Source organism: Gopherus flavomarginatus, chromosome 4, assembly GCF_025201925.1.
Source record: "Gopherus flavomarginatus isolate rGopFla2 chromosome 4, rGopFla2.mat.asm, whole genome shotgun sequence".
Taxonomy (NCBI): Eukaryota; Metazoa; Chordata; order Testudines; family Testudinidae; genus Gopherus; species Gopherus flavomarginatus.
Genome location: NC_066620.1, coordinates 40,397,269 through 40,421,180, shown reverse-complemented (window position 1 = coordinate 40,421,180; position 23,912 = coordinate 40,397,269). Strand labels below are relative to the sequence as shown.

Here is a 23,912-nt window from a genome sequence, read left to right as displayed (position 1 = left end):
CCAGGGGGTCTGGGTCTTGGGGGTCCCCAGGGAAGGTTTTGGGGGGTCCAGAGTGTATCGGGCACTGGAATTCCTGATTGGTGGCAGCTTATCAGATCTAAGCAGGTAATTAAGCTTAGAGGAATTCATGCTGGTACCCCAACTTTTGGACTCTAAGGTTCAGATTGGGGAAAGATACTATGACACCCCTGTTTCTAGCTGGAGGGAGTCTTCTCTGTGGTAACTGGGTGTTAGGTACCTAACACTATCAGCCTCTCAGCCACTCAAGCACTCTCCTCCAGGCTATGTCAGCTCTGTCTTTGCCTTGCAGGTTGAGGTGTCCCCCTCCCCCAGTTTCCTTGTAGCATTCCCCTATGATGGTCAACCCCTGACACTGGCTACTTACAGAAAGCCCAGATCTTCTGATCCCAAAGGAATAGTGTTACCCCAGTTTACCTTAACCCACCACTCTTGTATAACACACAGCACTTGTACAGATACAAAAGAAAGTTTATTTAAAAAGGAATAGAGATTCTGTTAGAAATAAGAGAAAGTGATGAAAACAAATAGTTACAATACAAACAAAATAATAAAACACTAACTAGGGCCTACACTTATAAATACTTACCCTTTCTGTCTAATAAAGTGGGTTTTCCCCCTGAAGCTCAGTCAGTTGTAAAGCTGGCTGGCTTTATAGAATAGATCTAATCTTTCATGAAAAATACACTCGCTCAACAAGATATCTCCTCACTGAATGGATCCAGAGTGCCTCTCTCCCCGCTCCATGTGACAGGGTGCGACTCACCTCTGTGGCACCTCCTGCTGGCTATCCTGGGGATCATCTCTTCTAGCCAGTGCACTCTCTTCTGGTGGCATCTCACCACCATCACTTCTGTTCCAGGGAACCATGTCATGCCCAGGACTGTGGTGTCCTCTTTGTGATACAGCCCTTTGGCTGTGCCACCCTCTGTGCTTCCCCCCTTCCACAGGATGTCTCTATAGTTCCTGTCAAGCCACTTCTCTTAGTGGTGACTACAGTCTACTGTTTAGCCACTTCCCCAGTGCCAAGTGGGGGAAATCCGGGCCCACCCACTGCTCCAGCCCTGGGACCAGCCCAGGGACCTGATGGTACAGTCGGCTGAGTACCGGTTCTTACTGGTACGCTGGACCGGACCAGACCGGCTTACTTTCACCTCTGTCCATACCCCTATATCGTGCTTCTCAGTTCAGACTTGTGCTGCTGCTCCACAATAGTTCCCCAGTTTGAGCATTGATTGTAGATCGATATTGGCTAAATATTATATGGGTCATCTGTACAGTCAAATATGCTGTGTGGGGGAATAATTGTGCCAACTGTGTTAAATCATTGTTTGTTTCAACATACTACCGATGTACAGAGTAGTAATATATATTAGTAATATAGCTATAATGCAGGTTGGTTTCAGCCACAAAGGCATGATTAAATTGTTTTTACGCAGGATGGAGGAGAATTTTCTTCTTGGATTTGGGTGTGTACACAAACTCCAAAACCTTGAGACATTCTCAGGGGAAGAAGATATTGTTATTTTTATGGGAATCCTCCAGATTGGACCATTTTACATCCTTGTGTTTTCTTACTCCAGGCGTAAAAACCTGGCCCCATGAGGTCAGTGGCGAAATTCTCATTCCATTCGATGAAGTGGACTATAGCCCACGAAAGCTTATGCTCAGATAAATTTGTTAGTCTCTAAGGTGCCACAAGTACTCCTGTTGTTTTTGCGGATACAGACTAATATGGCTGCTACTCTGAAACAAAAAGTTCCCATTGACTTCAGTGGGAATCCCACATTTTATCAGATGACAGAGCAATTTCACTGGAGTAACTTTACATGATGCAAGCACAACCATTGGCAGTGGTTTCTAACCCATTCCTCTCAAACACTACTGAACACTTAGTATTGGTTCAAGAGCGCAGTTTAATGGTAACCTCATTGTAGCTCCTTTTGAAGCTTTTTGTGTCAAAGTAGTTTGTTTAATACAAAAATAGCCATTTAAAAAGGAGTGGGGAATAACATGGCCATCTAAAAATCTCTAGTATATCATACTGAACCTACTGGAAAAACAATAATTTTATGTGTAATTTACCAATATGTTGTAATGTAACCTGTAACTCTCACCATGAATTAGTAATTGCAGCACATTTAATTTATGTGTAGAGTATTTGTATTTATTCTTAAGTATATTTAGCACTCACTTGTATAAGGAATTTTTATATACATTTTAAAGCCTTCTAAGAATAAGGGAACTACCAAAGAGATCTGTCAGATTCCTATGCAAACCCAGCAAAATGAACACAAACAAAATGTTAGAGTGACATTTGTTTTATATTGGTTTTAATTTTTTTTAAATATCAAGTCACATAAACTTTATGAGTCCTAAAAATATAGTGGATATTAAACAAAGAAATTTAAACTATTGAAGCCTGTTGCTAAGCCTACAATATCTTACATGTGTCATTTAAAGTTGGTAAAATTAAACTAAGAATACAGTTCTGATGTAAGGGAAACAATGTTTATGTTTTACATAACCATGTAAATCACAGATCTAATCATGTTTAAGAAAGATCAATTATCTCCTGAAATAGTGCTAGTTCTATGCAACTGCTAGAGGAGTTTTTTTGTTTTGTTTTTTGGTTGTTGTTAAAAAGTGAAGTACTGTATATATCTGTTTCTGGAGAACAATGTTGTATGAAGAATTATAGTTATAACATTTTCTCATGTTCTTTCAAATCATGTTTTATTCCTTTGCAATAAAAATGGTTCTATCAAAAAACCTGCGTATTTCACTCATTCCAGTATTAGGATGTTATCTTGTGAAGCAGAGGTTTAAGTATCCGGGAAAAACACTTCTAAGACTTAGGTAACATTAAGCTAAAAACAATGCTACTGGTATTTATGTAGGCTTGGAAGGGATTAGATTTTTAACACGTAAATGTCAGTAATCATTGATTTCACTGAACACACAAAACCAACAAAATATTTCCATTGATAATAATTGTAATTTACAGATAGGCAAAATCAGAAAAATGCTTTTTGAGAACTTAGGGTTTATTTAAGATTATTTAGTTTGTATATTTTGACATATGATGTTGACAGTTTGTTTTAATGATTGTAAAGCTTTAACACTCTGAATCCAGCTATCTACAGTCATTAATTATCTGAACCCTCATTGTCTGATCCCCACTAACTTCCCACAACTGTGAAATTTAAAATCAATAAAAATGGAAAAAAGTGCTTAAAAATAAACATTGATACTAGCCAACAAAATTATACAGATAATAACTGAATTCTGCCAAGCCTATATTCATACATTTGCTTACTCATTCCTACCCTTTTTTTCAGTTTAACTATTTTGTTATTCTGAAACATGGATTATAGCCATGATTTTCAAAAGTGCATAATCTTTGGGGAAGATGAACAGGTGCAGCTCTTTTCTAATCAGTGAAAATATGCATTAAAAATAGAAAAAAGTAAAATTTAAAAATGCTAACTTTATTCAGTAAAAAGTTTAGATAAAGGTTATTGAATAAGACAACATGAGTAGAATAAACAGTGGCCTTGATCTACAGCAGCTATCTCTGTTTTAATGTAAATCCTGGAGGTCTGCCTTCTAGGAGCTAAAATGGCATCCATTGAGATGTTCACCCCGTCTCCGAGGCTGTTGTTTTGGGTAGTCTGGTTCTCAGGGAGAAACACAAATGAAGAGAGATGGAGATGTTGTTTCCCTTCCCTGGGTCTTTTTTCACGTTTGTGGTAGATGAAAGGGGCGTCTCAGGGCACAGCTACACTACACTGCAGCTACAACTGCAGTTACTCCATTGTAGTGTACACTCTTCAGCTACAGAAAGGGCTTTTCCATTGCTGTAGTAAATCCAGCCCCTGGAGAGGCAGTAACTAGAGCAATGGAAGAATTCTTCAGTCCATCTAGCTGCCTCTAGGCTAGGAGTTAGGTTCACCTAACTATGCTGCACAGCTGTGGTGTGCCATTTTTCACAGCCCTGAGTTTAGCTAGGTTGACCTAAATTTTAAGTGTAGACCAGCCCTCCTCGGGAGCTGCCGGACCCTCTTTGCAGCAGCCCTAGGGAAAGGCTCCCTATCCAGTCCAACCCCTGCCCTGACTGGCATGTCTGAAAGTTGGCCAAGCTCCGACAGCAGGGCTGGGGAGAGACTGGGCTCAAGCAGGGAAGTACGTGTGCGAGTGGATGGAGACTGCCTCCTGCCTGTGTTCGCAGGGACTGACACGCCCCCGAACTACAACTCCCATGATGCTCCTGCGTCTTATGTCAGCAGTTGCGTGGTTCCCATGGTGACCAGGAGCTGGGCCCGAGATCAGAGCGCCCACTGCGGCCCCTGAGCAGCGATGCCCAGACCCAGGTAACGAGGCGGTGGCGGCCGCGTTCCTCCCCAGGGCTCCCGATACAGGCTGGGGGCTCGGCGCCTCTGTAGCCATTCAGCCGCTGCCTCCCCTTCCATCCAGCACCGTCTGCGCTGTGCGGGGCTGGGTCGCCCCCGCCCCCGCCATTCCTGCTCGGGGGCTGGGAGACCTCCCTGCGCCCGCCCCGCCTGTGCGCCCAGCCGGCGTCCCACGGGCCCCAGAGGAGGCTGGTGCTTTGCAGATTCAGAGGTGGAGCCGCCGCCGGGCCCCTCCCTCCCGGGGAGCGGGGCTGTGACAGCGATGGGGTGGAGGGAGGCTGCTGGGAGCTTGTTTCCTCCGCCAGCAGGCTCGGGAAGACACCGCAGGCCAATGAAATGAGAGCGTGGAGAGGGGCTGCGCCATGCGCACGTTTTCAGAGCGAGCAGCGGGGGGTCCCAGCATGGGAGGGGTACTCAGCACTTCCTGAAACGTAGGCTGCTTTAGGGTAGTTCAGGACAGACCCTCAGAAATCACTGATCTTTTGCAAATGTAGGCCTCTGAGCCTTTCGGAGATGTTAATGTCACAGCATCACTGTGTGCTGCCAGCTTCCATATAAAGGCTCAGTGGGAAAGTACCTTGACCCCGTATTTCATACTTTGTGATAGGAGTTGCTAAAACACCTGCAAGATTTCAAGGAAACCCAAACTTCAGCATTACATATAGACAGATCGCCACAGCTGCTTTTGGAAGTGTCTTCAATTACTTACTGCAGGGATATGTCTGTACAGCTGTGCCCAGCCAAGCTTTCTTGATCTAGCTTGAATCCAGCTAGTGCAGATAGCCGACTGTGCAGCACAGACTTCAGAGTGGGCTAGCAAGCTCGGGCTTATAATGCCTATCTTCACTGCTATTGTTGTCCGCATTAGCTTGATTCAAGCTAGCGTGGGTAGATGGGTCTGTGCACAACGTGTGCTCAGCAGATACACCCTATGTGCAGTTACCTACTGCTGACATTGGAAGTTACAAAACATTAGTGAAATGGTACATACTGCATTGAAACACATAGCAAAATCCTTAATTGTCAGAGAAACAAGCTATTAAACGGTCTTAAAATTGTTTCCAAAATGAGAGAGTTTATCTACTAAATGTATGAGATTTTGCAGGTCTAGAATTGTCTATCATGCCTCTCTGTTCCACAGATTTATTTGTGATTTCTTAGGGGAGTTTCCTTACTGAAGCATAGTTAGTTCTGATTAAGGATGTATTAATATGCAGAGGGAATGTAGTGTTCAAAATCTTCAACTGTCCTTTCAAACCTTAGTGGGAAATATGAATAGGTTCTGTGAAGACATCTTATTTTGTTTTCTCTGTTAGTGATACTCTGTGGGATATTGCTAAAGCCGAAGTGGAGAAAAAAGAAAATCTTGAAGGCGATGGAGTGGAAGTTTGGGAAAAATCACTACTCTTTATGGGAAACAAAAATGGGGTAACACTGATACTGTGCTTTATTTTATGTGATTTCTGTGCTTTCCTTGAAAAGATTGTATACCACTGATAACATTTAAAGAGTATATGCAATACCATATCTATTGCAGAAACAAGAAATCTTCCCCAATATGAATCTGTACAGAGGGTTGGCGTTCATGTGCAGAACAATTAGAAATTTGTCATACTATTTACTGACAGCATTTTGTGCCAAAAAATTTCAAATTCTGCACACAATATTTTAAAATTCTGCAAGTTGTATTTGTCAATAAATAAATGCAGAGGTTCCAGCATGGCAGTGGGAAGCACAGGCCACTGACTTGTGGAAGGTGGGAGATCACCCTGTAGCGCCCCCACCCCCACCCCCAGGACACGGACTTGGCAGTGAGGCTGTACCTGACCCTGCACAAGGCCTGGGCTTGCCCTAGAAACACCCTGGGACCATGCCCCTCTGCATCAGGCACACCAGGTGTGGGGCAGGCAGCTCAACTAGGCAGGATCCAAGTGTGGAGGGGCTCAGTTGGGGGGGGGAATCCAGGTGTGTGGTGATAAGATTCTATGTGGGACAATCTGGGTGCAGGCAGCTCAGTGGGGGGTCTAGGTGTGCGGGCGGGATCTGGATGCACAGAGGCTCGCTGTGGGGATTCCAGGTATAGAGGCAATGGGACTCTGTAGGGGCTTCCAGGTGAAGGTTGGGGCTCAGTGGAGGGGTCTGGTTTTGGGGGGCTCAGCAGGGTGGGGGTCAGGTGCTGGAGGAGTGAGTCTTGGTGGGGTGGTGGTCTGGGTGCAGCTAGTTGGGAGTCAGTGGTGTGGGGGTCTGGATGTGGGGGCTCAGGGTGGTGCAGGAGGTGGGACATCGGTGGAGGGTTGAGTGTAGGGAGCCCAGCAGGGGTCTGGGTGCAGGGGTGGGGGTCCCACTCCTCCAGCATCTAGATGCAGGGATTGAGGTGCAGTGGGGTGGGGTTCGGGTATTGAGGGCTAAGGAGGTTTTGAATGTACCTGGTGAGGCTTGGCAGCACTGTCTGGGTAATGGACGTCCGGATGCATGGGAGTTGGGTGGATGGGGGAGCAGCGCCCAGTACAGTGATCACTCCCCCCACAATTGAGGAGCGATGAGGGCAGGAAGCAAGGGAGGATGCTGAGCTTCCTTGTGGAGCTTTCTGGGGGTGGGTCTGACAAAGCCCCAGACACTTCCTGCAGGGAAAAAGGAAGGCCTGTTCTCTCCTGCGTCCAGACCAGCTGGGACTAGCAGCTGGCTCAGGGTAGGAGTCACTGGCTTTGGTGTCCCCAGCTCTGGGGTGATTTCTCTCTCTGCCAGCTGCTCCGGGTGCCTGAAATGATGTATCTGCTCTGTTAGGGAGTGGTGCGTGACTGCTCTTGCAGCTTTCCTTTGCTTCCCTACCAGAAAGTCACATTTTCTGCGAAAAAGCAAAGAAATCTGCAGGGACATGGATTCTGTGCAAGTGCAGTGGCACAGAATTCCCTCAGAAGTATCTATTTTATGCCTTTTTATTCTGTCAGAAGCTCACTTTTGTGCTAGAAATAAGCCAGACTACAACCATTCTTCTTCATCAGTGAATGAACATAGCAGGTATAGTTTCATTTAAAAAACAAACAAACCAAAAAACAGCAAACAGAAATACAGTCCTATTTTTTAGCTCCTGACATCTGGTCGTATAACACATCCATGCAAAGGTTTTATTGAACACAGAATGTTAATTAGTAAAAGTCTAACTCAAGAGCATTGGTAATCAGTATTATAACTCAAAAAGTGTTGCATCCAACATAGTGGAATTCTATGTTGCTCTTCATCTTGTCAGAGAAAGAGGAACAGATCACAGAACTAAAAAATTAATGGTAACTTAAGTACAAGTGGTCATGACTTGATCACATTTATAATGTGCAATAATATGTACATAGTGCTTTAAAAGGGCCAATTTCACTAAGCCAGAAATAATCGTGAACCAAATCAGCCAGGAGACCTTAGTCAGAAAAATGTGAATGATAATAGGGAATTGTTCAAGAACACTTTCCTATGTGACTCAAAAGCTACAGTTAAAAATGGCTATATTAGTTAAAAAAAAAACCTGGTTTAGAGGGAAAGAGAAGGTAGCTATAAAAATTATAAAGACAAATGGAAGAAAGAATATAAATCGGAAGCTAGGAATTGCAGAAAATTGATACGGGAAGCAAAGGGAAGTAAGGAGGAATCTATGGCCGGCATAGTTAAGGACAATAAGAGGTTTTTTTAAGTATACTAAGAACAAAAAGAATCCTAACAAAGTTATTGGTCCATTACTAGATGGAAATGGTAGAATTATAAATAATAATGGAAAAAAGGCAGAAATGTTCGATACATATTTCTGTTCTGTATTTGGGAAAAGAGATTATGTTGTCACAAATGACAACAGCCTTTCCATTCCACTAGTATTTCAAGAGTATGGTAAATAGCATCTACTAAAGTTAAGCATTTTTATGTCAGCTGGTCTAGATAACTTGCATCCAAGAGTTTTAAAAGAATTAGCGGAAGAGGTCGCTGGAACATTATTGCAGCTTTTCAGTAAGTCTTTGAACACTGGGGATGTCCCAGAAGACTAAACAAAAATTAATGGAGTGCCAGTATGTAGAGGCCCATGTCCATCCTTCCCCATCAGGCCCAGGGGGAGAGCATCGCTTCTACATTTCTATAAAGCAGGTTTAAAGGGGAATTAGCAGCCTAGGGGCTGAGACCCTCAGGCAAGGTGGAGTGGCAAGCAGTCTAACGCCTGATGTCCTGACTCAGGCAGATGGCAGACAAATGCAGGTCTCTTGGCCCAAGGTGGGTAGTCAGTCACCCCAGGGGTGGGGCAGCTGTAAGAGGACTCAGGCCCACTCTAATTCACCAGGTCCCACCCCAGAGCCCTAACAGTGGCAGAGTGCTCCACAACTGGACTACTGTCTGGTTTCCTTGGACTACTTCCTACAATCCCCTCACCAGGTACCTTTATCTTGTGGGGTTTCTCCATCTTCCTGGGGTACATAGCTAGCACCAGTTCCAGTCCCAGCAGTTCTTCAGCATCCTTATTAGTTGGCAGTCCCTTCAAGTCCTCAGTGCTCCACAGATCCCTCTTGGGTGCAGGCCTCAGCAGTGGACAGGAAGCATCTGTCTCCTTTGCAGGCTCCAGCCCCACTGAACTGCAGGGCCCACCTTTTCAACTTCCTGCCCCACCTCTCTGCTTCCAACAGGGTGGGAATGGCTTGTCTGGCTCTGCCCACTAGGAGGTGGGTTGTGAGTCGGGCCAGAGGGAGGCCACACCCCCTCACTATACAATATATTAAAAGGTAAATGGGATGCCCAAATAATTATAAGCCTGTCAGTCTGATATCGACCCTGGGCAAGATAATGGAGTGACTGATACAGGACTCAATTAATAAAGAATTAAAGAAGGGTAATATAATTAATACCAATCAATAGGGTTTATGGAAAATAGATCCTGTCAAACTAACTTGATATCTCTTTTTTTTTTTTGAATGAGATTACAAGTTTGATAAAGGTAATAGTGATGATGTAGTATACTTAGACTTGTAAGGCATTTGACTTGATACCTCATGACATTTTGTTTAACTAGAATGATATAAAATTAATATGGCACACCTTAAATGGATTACAAACTGACTAACTGGTGGATCTCAAAATGTAATTGTAAATGGGAAATTGTTATTGATCAGATGTGTTTCCAGTGGGGTCCTGCAGAGATCAGTTTTTGACATCGACACCAGTGGTTCTCAAACTTTTGTACTGGTGACCCCTTTCACAAAGGAAGCCTCTGAGTGCGACCCCCCCCCCTTATAAATTTAAAACAGTTTTTTATATATTTTACACCATTATAAATGCTGGCTGCAAAGCAGGGTTTGGGGTGGAGGCTGACAGCTCGCGACCCCCTATGTAATAACCTTGCAACCCCCTGAGGGTTCGGAACCCCCAGTTTGAGAACCTCTGCCCTACACTATTAAACATTTTTATTAATAACCTGGAAAAAGACAAAATCATCCTTGATAAAGTTTGCAGATCACGTAAAAATTGGGGAAGTGGTAAATAATGAAGAGGAAAGTTCACTTACACAGAGTGATCTGGATCCCTTGGGAAATTGGGTGCAAGCAAACAACATATGTTTCAATACAGCTAAAGGTATAAATCAAAGAACAAAGAATGTAGGCCATATTTATGAGATTGGGGCTCTCTCCTGGGAAGCATTAAATTTTATAAAAGATTTCAGGGTCGTGGTGGATAATCATCTGAACAAGGGCTGCCAGTGTGATGCTGTGGCCAAAAGAGCTAATGTGATCTTTAGCTGCCTGAAGAGGGGAATCTTGAGTAAGAGTAGAGAGACTATTTTACCTGTCTTTACTTGGCACTGGTGTGACCACTGCTGCAATATGTTGAATTCTGGTGTCCACAATTCAAGAAAGATGTTCATAAATTGTGGAAGGTTCAGAAAAGAGGCAAGAGAATGAATGATTAAAAGGATTAGAAAATATGCCTTACAGTAACAGACTAAAGCTTAAGAAAGAGAAAGCTAGGGAGACTTGGTCACAGTCTGTAAGTATTTATATATGAAACAAATATTTAATAATAGGCTCTTCAATCTAGCAGAGAAAGGAATAATACAGTTCAATGGCTGGAAGTTGAAGCTAGACAAATTCAGTCTGGAAATAAGGCATATATTTTTAACAGTGAGAGTAATTAACCATTGGAATAATTTACCAAGGGTTATGGTGGATTCTCCATCACCAACAGTTTTTGAATCAAGATTGGATCTTTTTCTAAAAGAGATGCTCTAGGACAGACCTGCACAACTCATAAAGCAGCGAGGGCCACATTACTCCAAAGAAAACAGCTGAAGGCCGAAACCCCCCGGCCCCGTGGAAACACACACCCCCGGCCCAACGGAAACACTCTGCTCCAGCACCATCCAGCCCTGCAGAAACAAACCCTCGTTTCCAAGTGCCGCCCCACCAAAACAGCTGTGGGCCAGAAAGGAAGGCTGGGGGTGGGGAGGTGATACTTGATTTTAAATCAGCCAGGGGCTCCCAGCTGAAGAGCTGGCTAGGAGCCCTAAGGATCAATTTAAAGGGCCCGGGGCTCCGGTGGCTGCGGGAACCCGGAGCTTTGTGGGGCTGAGCAGGGATTTAAAGGGCGCAGAGCTTGTGCTGCTGAGGGGAGCCCGACCCCTTTAAATCCCAGCCCCAGCGCGTCCGCTGGAGCTGCCGCCGGGATTCAAAGGGCTCTGGGCTGCCCGCGGCGGCGTGGCGCCCTGAGCCCTTTAAATCTCAGCCACGGCCGAGAATCTCTGCGGGCAGCTCAGAGCCCTTTGAATCCTGGCCGCGGCTGGGATTCAAAGGGCTCTGGGCTCCCCGCAGCTGCGGAGAGCCCTGAGCCCTTTGAATCCCAGCCACGGCTAAGATTTAAAGGGCTCTGGGCTCCCCACAGCTGTGGGGAGCCCAGGGCCTTTGAATCCTGTCCGCAGCTGGCAGGGCCGGCTTTAGGAAGTGCGGGGCCCAATTCGAACACTTTCGGCTGGGCCCCGGCAGGGATGACTGAAAGAAAAAAAAATGCCTTTCATTTCTTAGCAACTGGTTCCCTATAAAAAGTTCTGCCACAGTATGTATTTTTTGTACCAATAGGGTTACCATACGTCTGTATTTTCCTCCTGGATGGCGATTTAAGATCCAAAAAGCCTGACATGTCCAGGAAAGTACAAATGTATGTTAACCCTACCTAAAGTTCTCTTTTAAAAAGATGTGTCTGAACTAGAAATGAGCTCCGCCACTCCCTGAGGGTGTGCTAGGGTGCACGTGTGGGTCCCAGCTGCTCCCTGCCCACCTTATTGAAGCAGGTGTGCAGGGTTACTTCCCTGGGAACTACAGGGCACCAGTGGACATGGGACTGGCTGGAGGGGGCGGGGAGGTGGCTGGAGGTAGGGTCTGGCTGCAGGCTGGGCAAGGAGTGTGGGGCAGGCTGGAGACGGCGTGTGGGATGGGCTGGCTGGCTTCAGGCAGGGCCACAGGGGGGGTGCGGCATGGGTTGGCAGGGCTGGAGACAAAGTGCAGGACTGGCTGGCTTCAGGCAGGGGGGTGCGGCAGGGATTGGCTGGAGACAGGGAAGGGGGTACAGGGCTGGCTGGAGATGGGTTGGTGCAGGGCAGCAGGTGCAGGGCTGGCAGCAGACAGGAACTGGTGCAGGCAGGGCAGGAGGTGCGGCAGGGGTTGGCTGCGGGCAGCTGGTGCAGGTACAGGGGGTACAGCCCATCCTGTATGGTGAGTGCCCCCTCCTCCTGCCTCCCCCACCAGGATAGCAGTAGCAGCCCGTGGCTCAGGAGCTATTTAAAGGGCTTGGGGCTCCCCTGCTTCCACTGCCCCAGCCCTGTAAATAGCTGCAGGAGCCCTGGGGAAGTGGTGGCGCTCCAGGGGCTATTTAAAGGACCAGGGCAGCAAAGGCATCTGGAGACCCTTCCCCCGCTACCCCAGGGCTCTGGGGGCTATTTAAAGAGCCTGCGGCTCCCCTGCTTCTACCCCCCCAGCCCTGTAAATAGCCACGGGAACCCTGGGGAAGCGGTGTGGCTTCAGTGACTATTTAAGGACCGGGGCAGCAGAGGCAGCTGGAGCCCTGGCCCTTTGAATACCCCCAGAGACCCCCACTACCCCAGGGCTCTGGGGGTATTTAAAGGGCCCGGGGCTACCCTTCTTCTACCGCCCCAGCCCTTTAAATAGCCACGGGAACCTTGGGGAAGTGGTGGGGTTCCGGTGGCTATTTAAAGGTCCGGGGCGGTAGAAGCGACGGGAACACCGGACTTTTTAAATAGCCCCCAGAGCCCCACAGCCCTACCCCAGGGCTCCAGCAGTGGTGCTTTGGTGGCAATTTAAAGGGCCTGGGAGCCACAGGCCTTTTAAATTGCCCCCTGGGGAAGCTGGGCCACCCCACTACAGCGCACTGGCTTTTGCCAGTACACCGTACTGGGGCTTGGGCATGTGGCCCTCTTAGGGGCGTGCTGATTCAGGGGAATTGGTTGAACTGGCCTAAAGCCGGTCCTGGCGGCTGAGTTTAAAGGGCTCTGGGCTCTCTGCGACTGCGGGCAGCCCAGAGCCTTTTGAATCCCAGCCGCGGCTGGGATTTAAAGAGCTCTGGGCTTCCCGCTGCTGCGGGCAGCTCAGAGCCTTTTGAATCCCGGCTGCGGCTGAGATTTAAAGGGCTCTGGGCTCCCAGCCGCTGCGGGCAGCCCAGAGCCCTGTGAATCCCGGCCGCGGCTGAAATTTAAATGGCTCTGAGCTCCCCGCCGCTGCGGGCAGCGCAGAGCCTTTTGAATCGTGGCGTGGCTGAGATTTAAAGAGCTCTGGGCTCCCTGCCGCTGCGGGCAGCTCAGAGCCTTTTGAATCCCGCCGCGGCTGAGATTTAAAGAGCTCTGAGCTCCCTGCCACTGCGGGCAGCTCAGAGCCTGTTGAATCCCGGCTGCGGGCTGCACAGTGAGCCTCTGTGGGCCGCATGTTGTGCAGGCCTGCTCTAGGAATTATTTTGGGGACAGTTCATGGCCTGTGTTATATGGGAGGCCAGACTAAATTTTCACAATCACCCCTTCTGGCTTTGGAATCTGTGAATCTATATAGACTCTGGGATCCTGATAAAACTTATGTCCATGCTTAATTTTATTCATGTTTGAGGTCTCTATGACTCCAATGGGACATAAATTTAAGCAAGTAAATAAGTGTTTGGAGAATCAGGGTCTTAGACTGGATACTGGAGTTCATAACATTGATCCACTGTCTCTTATGTTTACTCAATTGCTTCTCCTCTTTCTCCCCACTTTTTTTCTTGATAACTATTTGTTGGAAGTATAAATAAGTCAGAACTTGCCTTTTTATCTTTCTAAGTGAATTGAAACATGTGTGTTTCATTATTACTGCAGAGAAGCATGGCATTGTGCAACATGTAATCTTGTATAAGCATTAAGAATAGATAAATGGGTTTTGCAGATTTATAAAAAAAAATTGTTTCTGAAATTCCAATATGTGATTACAAATAGGGAAGAAACTTTACAAGTGCTAGGACCTTTTTTAAATTAGATTGACCTAACTTGAAATCTTAATCTGAATAGTGCAGAGACATGCTGTTTAACTGTGTTATTTCATGCATTCATTTTACTTCCATCTCAATTATGATTTACACATATTCACTGGAAACCAATCATTAGATTAACTTATTATTAGCAATTGACAACAGTTAAACTGTTTAACACAGTTGGCCAGACTGATTACTAATGTATTGTCTGATTTTAGGTATCCTGTATTTGTCATATCCAGCAATTTATTATAATTATGTTAATAGCAGTGTAGCTACATTCTGATAGAAAGTAGGCACTTAACTTTCTAGTAATCAGACTACAAATGACTGCATAAGTTTACAGTTTTCAGATGCATTCTTTTAATCATTCCAATAATAAAGCATTATAGTACATACAATTATATAACTTTTATGCTTTAATGACATTACAATAGTGTTCTTCATTGTTTTTAATTTCCAGGGAAAGACTACTATTATACTGAGGTGTCTTGACAGGTATGTGTTAAGTTTTGAAAAGTATTTTGCATCTCTGGGAGTAATATCAACAATATTTTTATAGTAGTCTTACAGAGAATATTATGTGCCAGTAAAAGAAAGTTATTGTGTAAAAATATGGATGGCGAGTAGATTAAATTTTCTCGCTAGTGACGTGATGCATGATTTGTGAAGGGTTAATGCTATCTAAATTTCTATAATGTGTTAGTAAAACATTTTGGCATTTGGAGCCGGATTTCTGGAGTGCTATCACTGGTATTTTGAGTGCTTAGTCACAGTATGCATGTGCACAGTTTTGAAAATTTGGTCCTCTGTGTCCCTTTGATATCGATTAAGGAACTGGCACACCTGCTGTCTGTCTTGAGTTATTCTCTTTATATTCCTGTTTTCCCAATATAAATTCTCTACTGTTTGGTTAATAAATTGAGTTGAGGTAATGGTAAAAGTTACTGTATATTAAGTACATTCAGAAGATCTTGAAAGAATATATGCAGGTGACATATACTGTATCTTCATTGGATAGGGATGAAATTCCAAAACCAACATTAGCCTTGGAATATACTTTTGGAAGAAGAGCAAAAGGTCATAACAGAGTGAGTACATTGCAAAAGTACTGCAATATATTTGTTGTATATCTCATTCATTAGTAAATCCTAACTAATGACTTTCTCTTTTGACTCAACAATCATCTGCGAGACAGAAAGTATTTCAGTTTGAATTTTACTTCAGTTTTCTGAATGCTTGGCTAGCTTTCATTTTGATCTACAGCATGTTTCTCCTTTACATTGAGAATGGGTGATATTTTGGTCTGTTATAACATATCTTCTCAAATGAAGAGATTGATATCTTTCATGAGCAAGGCTGTGTGTATGATGTAATCATGCATGTGTGTACGTGCTTATAATTGCCCATTTTTTCACTTACCACATAGTTTCTAGAGCAAAATTATGTTCTCATTTAACAAAAAATAAAACAAACATCCACAACAACAATTTTGTCCTAGTGGTTCCAAAGGTAACCTTCAAAACGTGAACTGAATTTAAACCAATGTTGTGGTATCTGATTACAGTCAGTCTGCAGCCATAATCATGGGAGAAGTATGAACTGCTCTATCAGTCTCAGTGGGTGTTAAAACTGAAATCTAATGATAGTTCAAGCATCAACATTGTTATGTATTTCATGCTGATTGTTTTAGTAGAAACACTAAGCTAACGTGCTTGTCTTTTATTGCATGACAGATTGACAGATAGTGGGACAATGGGGTAGCTAGTTACTGTTGGGTTGTGGGCAATGTTCCCTCTAATTTTTTCCATCCATGTGCGGAATAAATTATTGCACCAAGGCAGTCTGTGGATGTGTGCCATCAATAGAAACAAAAAATCAAGATATAATTTTTTTTTAAGTTACCATATGGATAATTACTCCAGCCAGAACAGGTTAGGCATTTTAGAACTCACTGCTCAAAGAATTAAATTTAAGTGTAAGAGAAATAATAATTATGAAATGCATAGACCAGTCAAAAAACTAAAATAACACACTTTGAAAGAATAAAATTGCAGAGAATATATATGCATTGCAGGAAGTACCAAGAAATAACAGCAACAACATTAATACAAGTATGTGTTGGGAGGTGAGTGTGAAAGACTATGTGTATGTGTGTGTGTGTGAGACACAGAGACTGTTTGTGTGTGTGCTGGTGGCTGGGGAAGTCTCTAAGAGACCCTGCACTGTATCTTTAAGGCACTCACTCAACTCCGGAAGGCTCATTCAGACCACAGCAGCTCTCCTGCTCCTGAGCCCTATCTCTGATCCCCTGCTCTGCGTAGATGGGGTACATGTTGGCAGGAGGGAGGGGGACACCCTCACATCAGCACACACACACCCCGGCTCTGCACAGCCAGCGTGAGGGTCCCAGGAGTAGCTGGCCAGGGCTCCAAGGCAGAGGGCAGGAGCAATGTGGCTAAAAGCAGCCGGGGTAGGGGCTGCTGGATGTGCGTGGCTCTACTAACCAAGTGTGCAGCACTTAAATCACTCCTGGGTAGCCACCCGACCATGCAGCTTAGGGGGAACACAGGTTCTGGGGTTGGGGACTGAGGAATTCAGGACCCTTTCTGAAATGTTAAATCACCTTATGGACCTGATTCTCCATTGAAGTGTATTTTTAGTTATTTACACTGCTACAGAGTGGGTTTAAATCACTCCTGTAGTGTTTTAAAGTGATTTTATACTTGATACTGGTGTAAATGAATGTGCATGATACAAGGGCAACAGAGAATCAAGTCTTATGTGCTTAAAAGTCCTGTGTGCTTCTAACCATTCAATTTCCTCCTCACACAAGTGTACACATCTCTTCTTATTCACCACCTAAGATGTTCAGCTGTCTTTGATCCTTCTGTGCCGCTCTAGTCTTTATGTGCTTAAAGTGGTAGGAAGAGGAGGGAAAAGAAAACTCGGCATGACAGGGAAGAAAGAAGGTTTTGGTTGGGAGGCAGGATATCTATGCTGCATAAATAGGGACTTGTCTATATGGGAAGTTAGTGCGGAATAAGCTAGGGTGTGAATTTAAAGTGCAGTAGCTACTCCACACTAACTCCCTGGATAGACAAGCCGTAAGAGATTGTGGCCACATAATTAATTTCTAATTTAACACATAATTCATGGGACAGGCCTTGTGCTGTGCTGTGCTCCTGTACTGTGCTCATTGCACATAAGGGACCCGTCTATTGCCATTGTTACAACAACTGGAAACTTCTGATGGTATTACATGGAAATACAAATTTCTAATGCAAAAAAACTCTTTTGCAGCCAAAAGACATTGCACATTTTTGGGAACTAGGTGGTGGAACCTCATTATTGGACTTGATTTGTATACCAATAACTAATGACAACATAAGGTAAGTGATAAAGAACCCTGCAATGTCAGAGTTAATTTTGCCTCAATGAAAACTGAGATTAAATCTCAGCCATTTTGTTGTGGAGAAATTTTCCAAAATGTAAACTGTTTACTAGGTTTGAAAGTTTTTATCAGAGTGGTTTTTCCTAAAAATCAGTTATGCTTAGTGGTAGAGGGACACCCCAACTGCCACTGATTAACAGCTGTGAGCTCCTTTCTTCCTTCCTGTAAATAGTCCTGCTTCTCAGCTGTCTCCAGCCATATGGGAAGGTAACATGTGGAAGGGTGAACTCCCTTTATTGTTGGGTACAGCATAGCAGGGTCTCCTCCTCTAGCATGGTCTCCTCCTTTAGCACCTCCTGCCAAAGGTTGCTCCAGTCCTGCAGTGATCGACCTCTTCTTGTGACTTAGGCCTCCAGCCAAGTCACATATAGTCTCGCCCCTTCCAGGTAACAAAAACAAACAAACAAAATTCCAAAAATGTCTGAACACAAAAGAGCTTCTGTCCCTTCTAGGACTATTCCTCAGCCTATCCTTGAGGCTCTGTCTTCAGTCTCACCCTGGGCTGAACTGTCCTTACATCTGGCTTGTGTGCTCCTTCTTTGAGGCTGGTAGGGGATTCCTGTATTAAGCAACTAAGTGTGCTCCTTGAGACAAGCTGCTGTTTCCCTGGGCTACTTCTTATCTCCAAGACCTTCATGCTGCTTTCCTGCAGTCTGTGATTAGCACAACCTCTTCTCTGGTTCTCCTGACTGCCTTTCTGTGCCTGGCCCCCTTTCCAGGGTTTACCCCAGGGATTAATTCTATCCCTGTGGCCTTTTTGTATCTGCCTTCCCAGAGAGAGGGCAATCTTCTCTCTCAGGTTTCTCTGTCCTTAGTCTCTCATATAGCTTTCATTTCCTCTTATGAAGAAGACCCTTTTCCTTCCCAGCTGGATCTCATAACAGATCAAACCTGACACACATCCAGGTGTAGCAAGGGGGGCCAAATGAGCTCTCAGACTTCTGTTAACCATTTGTTCACTTATGTGGGGTAGACACCTCATTACATAATTTTGTGGAGAGGATGACTAATTTGTAAGTAGGGAGATAGGAGGTATAGAAGAAGAAGGGACCCAGCCTACTCTCAACTGGACTGTCGAGAAAGCAACTTAAGAGGTGTAGAAAACAGAATATGGCTGTCCAATCCTGTCAACTTCCAGGAGCAGCCTGTTGAAGGATCTGTCTACCCTACAACACCACAGCTGTGCCACTGTAGCGCTTCTGTATAGACGCTACCTTTGCTGACAAGAGGGGATCTCCCATTGGTGTAGGTAATCCACCCACCCAAGAATCAGTTGCTAGGTTGACCTAGCGCTGTGTACGCCAGGGGTTAGATCAGCTTAACTAAACTGCTCAGAGGTTGACCTAACTTTTTAGTGTAGACTAGGCCCAAGAGAGCAACATGTTGGAGTGGGAGAGAAAGGTGGACCACACTGAGGGAGAAGAGAGAAATCAATCATGGGGAGAGAAAAACCTGACCTTAATGAAGGAGAAGATGGAGTGTTGTGGACCTCATGGAGCTAAGGGAGAGGAAGAGGAAAAAAGATATGAGGTCCCTTTGCAGCTTGAAAGAGGATGAGAGATGAAGTTTCTGAGAGAGGCAGGGGACAGATACCGCAATACAGGGGAGAACAAAGGGAAGACAATGTGGTGGAAATGGATCAGAAAGAATGGAGTAAGGGCAGCAAGAAGAGGCAATGTAGTGTGGAAGAGAATAAATGACTAAATGAGGAGAAAACAGATACAGCTTTTCATATAAAGAACACGAGGAGAGTAAGGAGAAAGGATAATAAAAGAGAAAATAATAGGAGAAAAAAAAAGAGGAATAGAATGATTTGGAGAAGGAAAGAGAAAAGTGATTTTTTGGGTTAGTAAGTTTTATTTAGTGTTTTTTATGTTCTGATATTTTGTTGCTTTATTCCACTGGCAGATGTCCCATATCTTCAGGTTTTGTAGAAAGCAACGGGATGGCTTGGTATTTGAGCACATACTGTCTGTATATTATTGTACTGGCTACTCTGGCTTCTGTCATTGCATAATGAGAAAAAATATTTAAAACATATTGCTGTGGCCTCTGGGAGCCAAGTTGCTCCTGATGATCTTTGGCTACTTTGGAGAATCATCATTTGAATTTTTTTTTTCAAACATTGCCCCCAATGCATGGACTCCAGCATTAACTGCTGAACTCCACTTCTTCTGGAATGGAGGAGGCTGGTAGCTGCCTGAAGATCGTCTCCCCTGTCTTTATGGTAAATAAATCTTTTAATTTGGATGACCCAGGGCCTAAAGAATCTTCTCCCTTCCCCTCCTAAGACTGTCCCTGTCAATAAGACAACATTACAGTGCAGTTGTCATGTTTGCAAAGACAATATTTTCATTTTGTTTCACCGGCACAAATACCTTTTCAGTGGTTTTCGTGCCCACCTGCAATAAAGAAGCTTGTTTATTTTCAACTACTTTGAACTGTATCTAGTTTAGCCAAGACATTAGATTTTTTTTTCCATTAGATTTTTTCATGGCATGACTTGGTGAAATTAGAGATTTATCTTGCTCTGTAGTTCTTCTGATTCCCTCCAATCTGGAATCCACATAGTAAAACATGGTGTTCCTATAGAGCCTGGTTGAAACCAGCAGTCAGTCCTCTGCTATTAGTGGCATTCTGTTTCAGACATGTGTTTCAAGTGTTCTGTGTTTGATTGGATTTTATTATTCTCAGGGCCAACCTTAAACCAATGCAACCTTTTAGTATGTATAGGGTCCCATTCTTCCAAAGATCATTAATCTCACATCTCCTGATCTGCCACCTAGGGCATCATCCTCCGTTTGTCATCTGAGGTCCCTTCTAACTGGCAAAACAAGCCATGGCACAGAATACATTTCCTCACTACCTTCTTCTACTTCCTGATTGCAAGGTTGCACTCTTCTGATTTTCTGGGCCATGTAAGTGATCACGAAAAGTCAGGCACTTTCATAAGCAGAAGTTTGCCATAACTTAAATAGGGATTTCAGGTAGGCAAGGGATTACTGCGGTGCATGAAGTGTTATGTTGAAATGCCTTATCATACAACAGGAGGGAGCAAAATGAGTCCCTGACACTTGCAGGTACTACTTGTATTTGAACAAAATTTCCAGAAATAAAGTTCAACAATAAAACACCCACAAATCAATGGTGAGGAATGGAAGAGTCAAAGGTTCAGAAATTCAGCTACAAAGACAATTTAAAAGGTTTCAGCAGAGTTCAGAGTATGCTTAAGGGCCATCGCTTGTTCTGCAACCTTTAATACAAGCTTCCTCTCCAGTTGTTTTTTTCACATTTGTTTTCAGCAGTTGTACTGAGGAAAAAATATTGTTTATGAAAAATGTAATTGTCTTATGTACTAATGATTAGATGGAATAAGAACTCTTCTGTTCCCTTCCCCCGCCCCCTTTTTTAAATAGGACTTTTGCTATAATTCTTGTTTTGGACCTTTCCAAACCTAATGAACTGTGGCCAACCATGGAGAGTCTCCTACAGATCACCAGGAACCATGTGGATAAAATTATAACTAAACTGGGAAAAACAAATCCTAAAGTAGCTACTGAAATTAAACAGAGGATGTGGAACAATATGCCGAAGGATCACCCAGTAAGGTTCTTCTAGTATTTTCTCCAGATGTCATAGGCCTTTATATAGTTAAGGATAATACTTGTGAAAATCATAAATAACTCTTTTAGATTTTTATGCATGACTGAAAATTCATTTTATGTAGATGAACCTGTTCACTGGAAAATTATAGCAATTTAATAAAAATTCAGTAAGAGCAGAAACAAGGAAAGACAGTTTCTTATATCTTCTTCATAGACATCTAATGTGATTGTTATGGCATGTTACACCAGTCACAAGAAACAGAGTTTTAGAGTAGCAGTTTGATATTGATTTTATAATCTTTTTTAAAATGAAGATGAAAACTAGAATGTACAGACGAAGTCATCTGGCAAGAGACTTGATGAAGGTACAAATTTAAGCAGAGTATAGTTATAACAGCCTTCAACACGACTATATACTTTGCATTTATTCAAGTGTCTATCACAAACTCAATGCCTTTTGATAATCTGACAACTAATTAAATTATAAAGTTTCAGAAATGTTAACACCAGACCCTTAAATGCAATTGCTAATGTAATCTCTTGAAAAAGCTAAAATAGATTGTGGGAAATACAACTGAAAACGTATATGGCACTGTGCATTCAAGTTGTACAAATGTTATGTGTATGCAATTCCTAAACAAATATTTTACAGTTCACAGACTCTGAATATAAATTCTGCTACAGTAACTTATGTAACACAATATGATAAAGAAAATGCTAATAAGGCTCCAAAAACTGAAAAGCAAAGATGTATTAAGTAAGAAAGCAAATGCATACGATGCTTAGCAGATTTGTTTACAGTGTATGGTCCCAATACTGTAGCCCTTACTCATGTGAGCAATCCCATTCACCTCAGTGGATGTAAAGGTTGCAGGATTAGATTCGATAATGTGACTTGTCTCTGAAGACCGAGGCAAAAAAAGCATTAAGTACTTCAGCTTTTTCCACATCATCCGTCACCAGGTTGCCTCCCCCATTCAAGGGTCCTGCACTTTCCCTGACCACCTTCTTTTTGCTAACATACCTGTAGAAACCCTTCTTGTTACCCTTCACATCTCTTTCTAGCTGCAACTCCAATTGTGCTTTGGCCTTCCTGATTACACCCTTGCATTCTTGAGCAATATATTTATACTCTTCCCTAGTCATCTGTCCAAGTTTCCACTTCTTGTAAGCTTCCTTTTTGTGTTTAAGCTCACTGAAAAGTTGTGTTTTAAGCCCAGGTTGCCACCCACTTCTACTTCCCCTACCAATTTCTCCCTGTTAGTGAGCAGCAGGTCAAGAGGAGCACAGCCTCTAGTTGGTTCCTCCAGCACTTGCACCCGGAAGTTGTCCCCAACACTCTCCAAAAAATTCATTTCCTCCCTATTCAGCACTCTGCTTGGTATTGAGGGGGCCACATTAGGCAGCCAGTTATGGCTCCTTGATCCCATGCTGGCCCAGCCCTGGTGCTTCTCTAACTTATACCCTCTAACGCACTCCTTTCCTTCCTTTCATTCATTTACATGCCTCTTGTGTTGGGGTGGGAATGCCTGGTGCAGGAGCCATTTCCACCAGGTTTATGCCAGAAAGGAATTCCCTTCCTCAAGAGGGTTGTTTTTTGTTTTTTTTTTTTCCTCCTGGACATTTGTGGAGAGATTGTATTAGAAAATATGGCCCTGTGTAATTATACTGCATAAAGTTTTGTGTCTCAGATTTTGATATCTTTTAAAAATCATTCTCATCCTGTTTTCTGATGTTTAGCTATTTTATTGTGCTCTTATGACTTGTTTATGAGCTTTAAAATATATTATGTTGTTTAACAGGATCATGAATTAATTGACCCTTTTCCAATCCCTCTGGTGATAATTGGAAGCAAATATGATATTTTTCATGTAAGTGATATTTTGTATATATTTTTCCATTTGGTTTTATTTATTTAGATTTAAAAATAATTAACAAGACATCTAGCCAAAGCTCTATGAACCCTAACACATGATTAATAATGCAATAAAATCCCAGTAAAGTGATCACTGGAACAGGAACTCAGCCACTTACAGTAACTCCTTTTCATCCCTTCATCATTATGGGAAGCATACCCTCATCCTTCTCCAAAAACCTTTGCAAACACTTATCTTTTCCAGCATGTCAGGAAGATCACCAGATTTGGTATGTTTCAGACAAAGGAGGGGAGCAAGTTCCAGAGTACTCTCAAAGAATGCCCTGCCTGACATAACCTCTTTTTTATAATAAGGGGACTCCATCTTTGATGTCCATGCTGACTGCAGTTGTGGCAGTATGGCAGAGAGAGAGAGGCAATCCCTCCGGTAGGTTGGGCCGGTTTGGGGAGCTGGGGCAGCCTAGGCAGCAAAATGTGTTACGCTCACTTCTTAATTCTGGAATTTTAGTTTTAAACACTTGCTTACACAGTCATTTATCATCTGATTTAGAAAGGACAAGTAAGTGAGTGGTCTGATCTTCTAATGTCTCTCAGTAAATTAACTGATAAGCAATGTCAAAGAGCAGTGCAGTTGGTTCTCTGTGTTATAAAAAAGAATTCAAGAAATGCACTGTTCATTTATATGAAGCAGTTGATCCTCAAGGGCCTGGACAGACACATTGTAACAGCTTCCATACTGAGTCCTTTAGCTGGCAGTACAATATATTGCTGTCTGGCCAACTATTTGAGTCACTGTATTTAATTCTTACTAGCAGTGTACTATGCGTTCTTTCATAACCAGGGTTTTGTTTTTCTTTTTCTTTTTCTTGTTTTTAATAGACTCAAGACTTTCTTGACTCAGTAAATGATTCAGAACATAATAGACACAGGATGAAATCCCAGTCCCTTTGAAGTCCAGGTGTTACCCACAGTTTTTCCAAGAAGGGTCATCGTATGATTTTGTACATATACTGAACAGGCACAGATAC

General features: G+C 43.5%; 1 protein-coding gene across 3 annotated transcripts in view; it reads left to right on the top strand.

Annotated features, from left to right (window-relative positions):
• The first annotated feature begins 4,257 nt into the window (after nucleotides 1–4,257).
• Nucleotides 4,258–23,912, top strand: part of DYNC2LI1 (dynein cytoplasmic 2 light intermediate chain 1) — a 47,517-nt gene continuing 27,862 nt past the window's right edge. The window contains exons 1-7 of one of the 3 annotated variants that reach the window (XR_007774161.1): nucleotides 4,258–4,391; nucleotides 5,747–5,858; nucleotides 14,413–14,447; nucleotides 14,971–15,040; nucleotides 17,253–17,341; nucleotides 20,820–21,006; nucleotides 22,811–22,879. Coding sequence is in view for 2 of the 3 variants with exons in the window: in XM_050951928.1 (XP_050807885.1) it covers nucleotides 4,378–4,391; nucleotides 5,747–5,858; nucleotides 14,413–14,447; nucleotides 14,971–15,040; nucleotides 17,253–17,341; nucleotides 20,820–21,006; nucleotides 22,811–22,879 (576 nt within the window). In the remaining variant the exon portion in view is untranslated. The remainder of the gene's footprint in view (nucleotides 4,392–5,746; nucleotides 5,859–14,412; nucleotides 14,448–14,970; nucleotides 15,041–17,252; nucleotides 17,342–20,819; nucleotides 21,007–22,810; nucleotides 22,880–23,912) is intronic. The other 2 variants (XM_050951928.1, XM_050951929.1) reach the window with 2 other exon arrangements.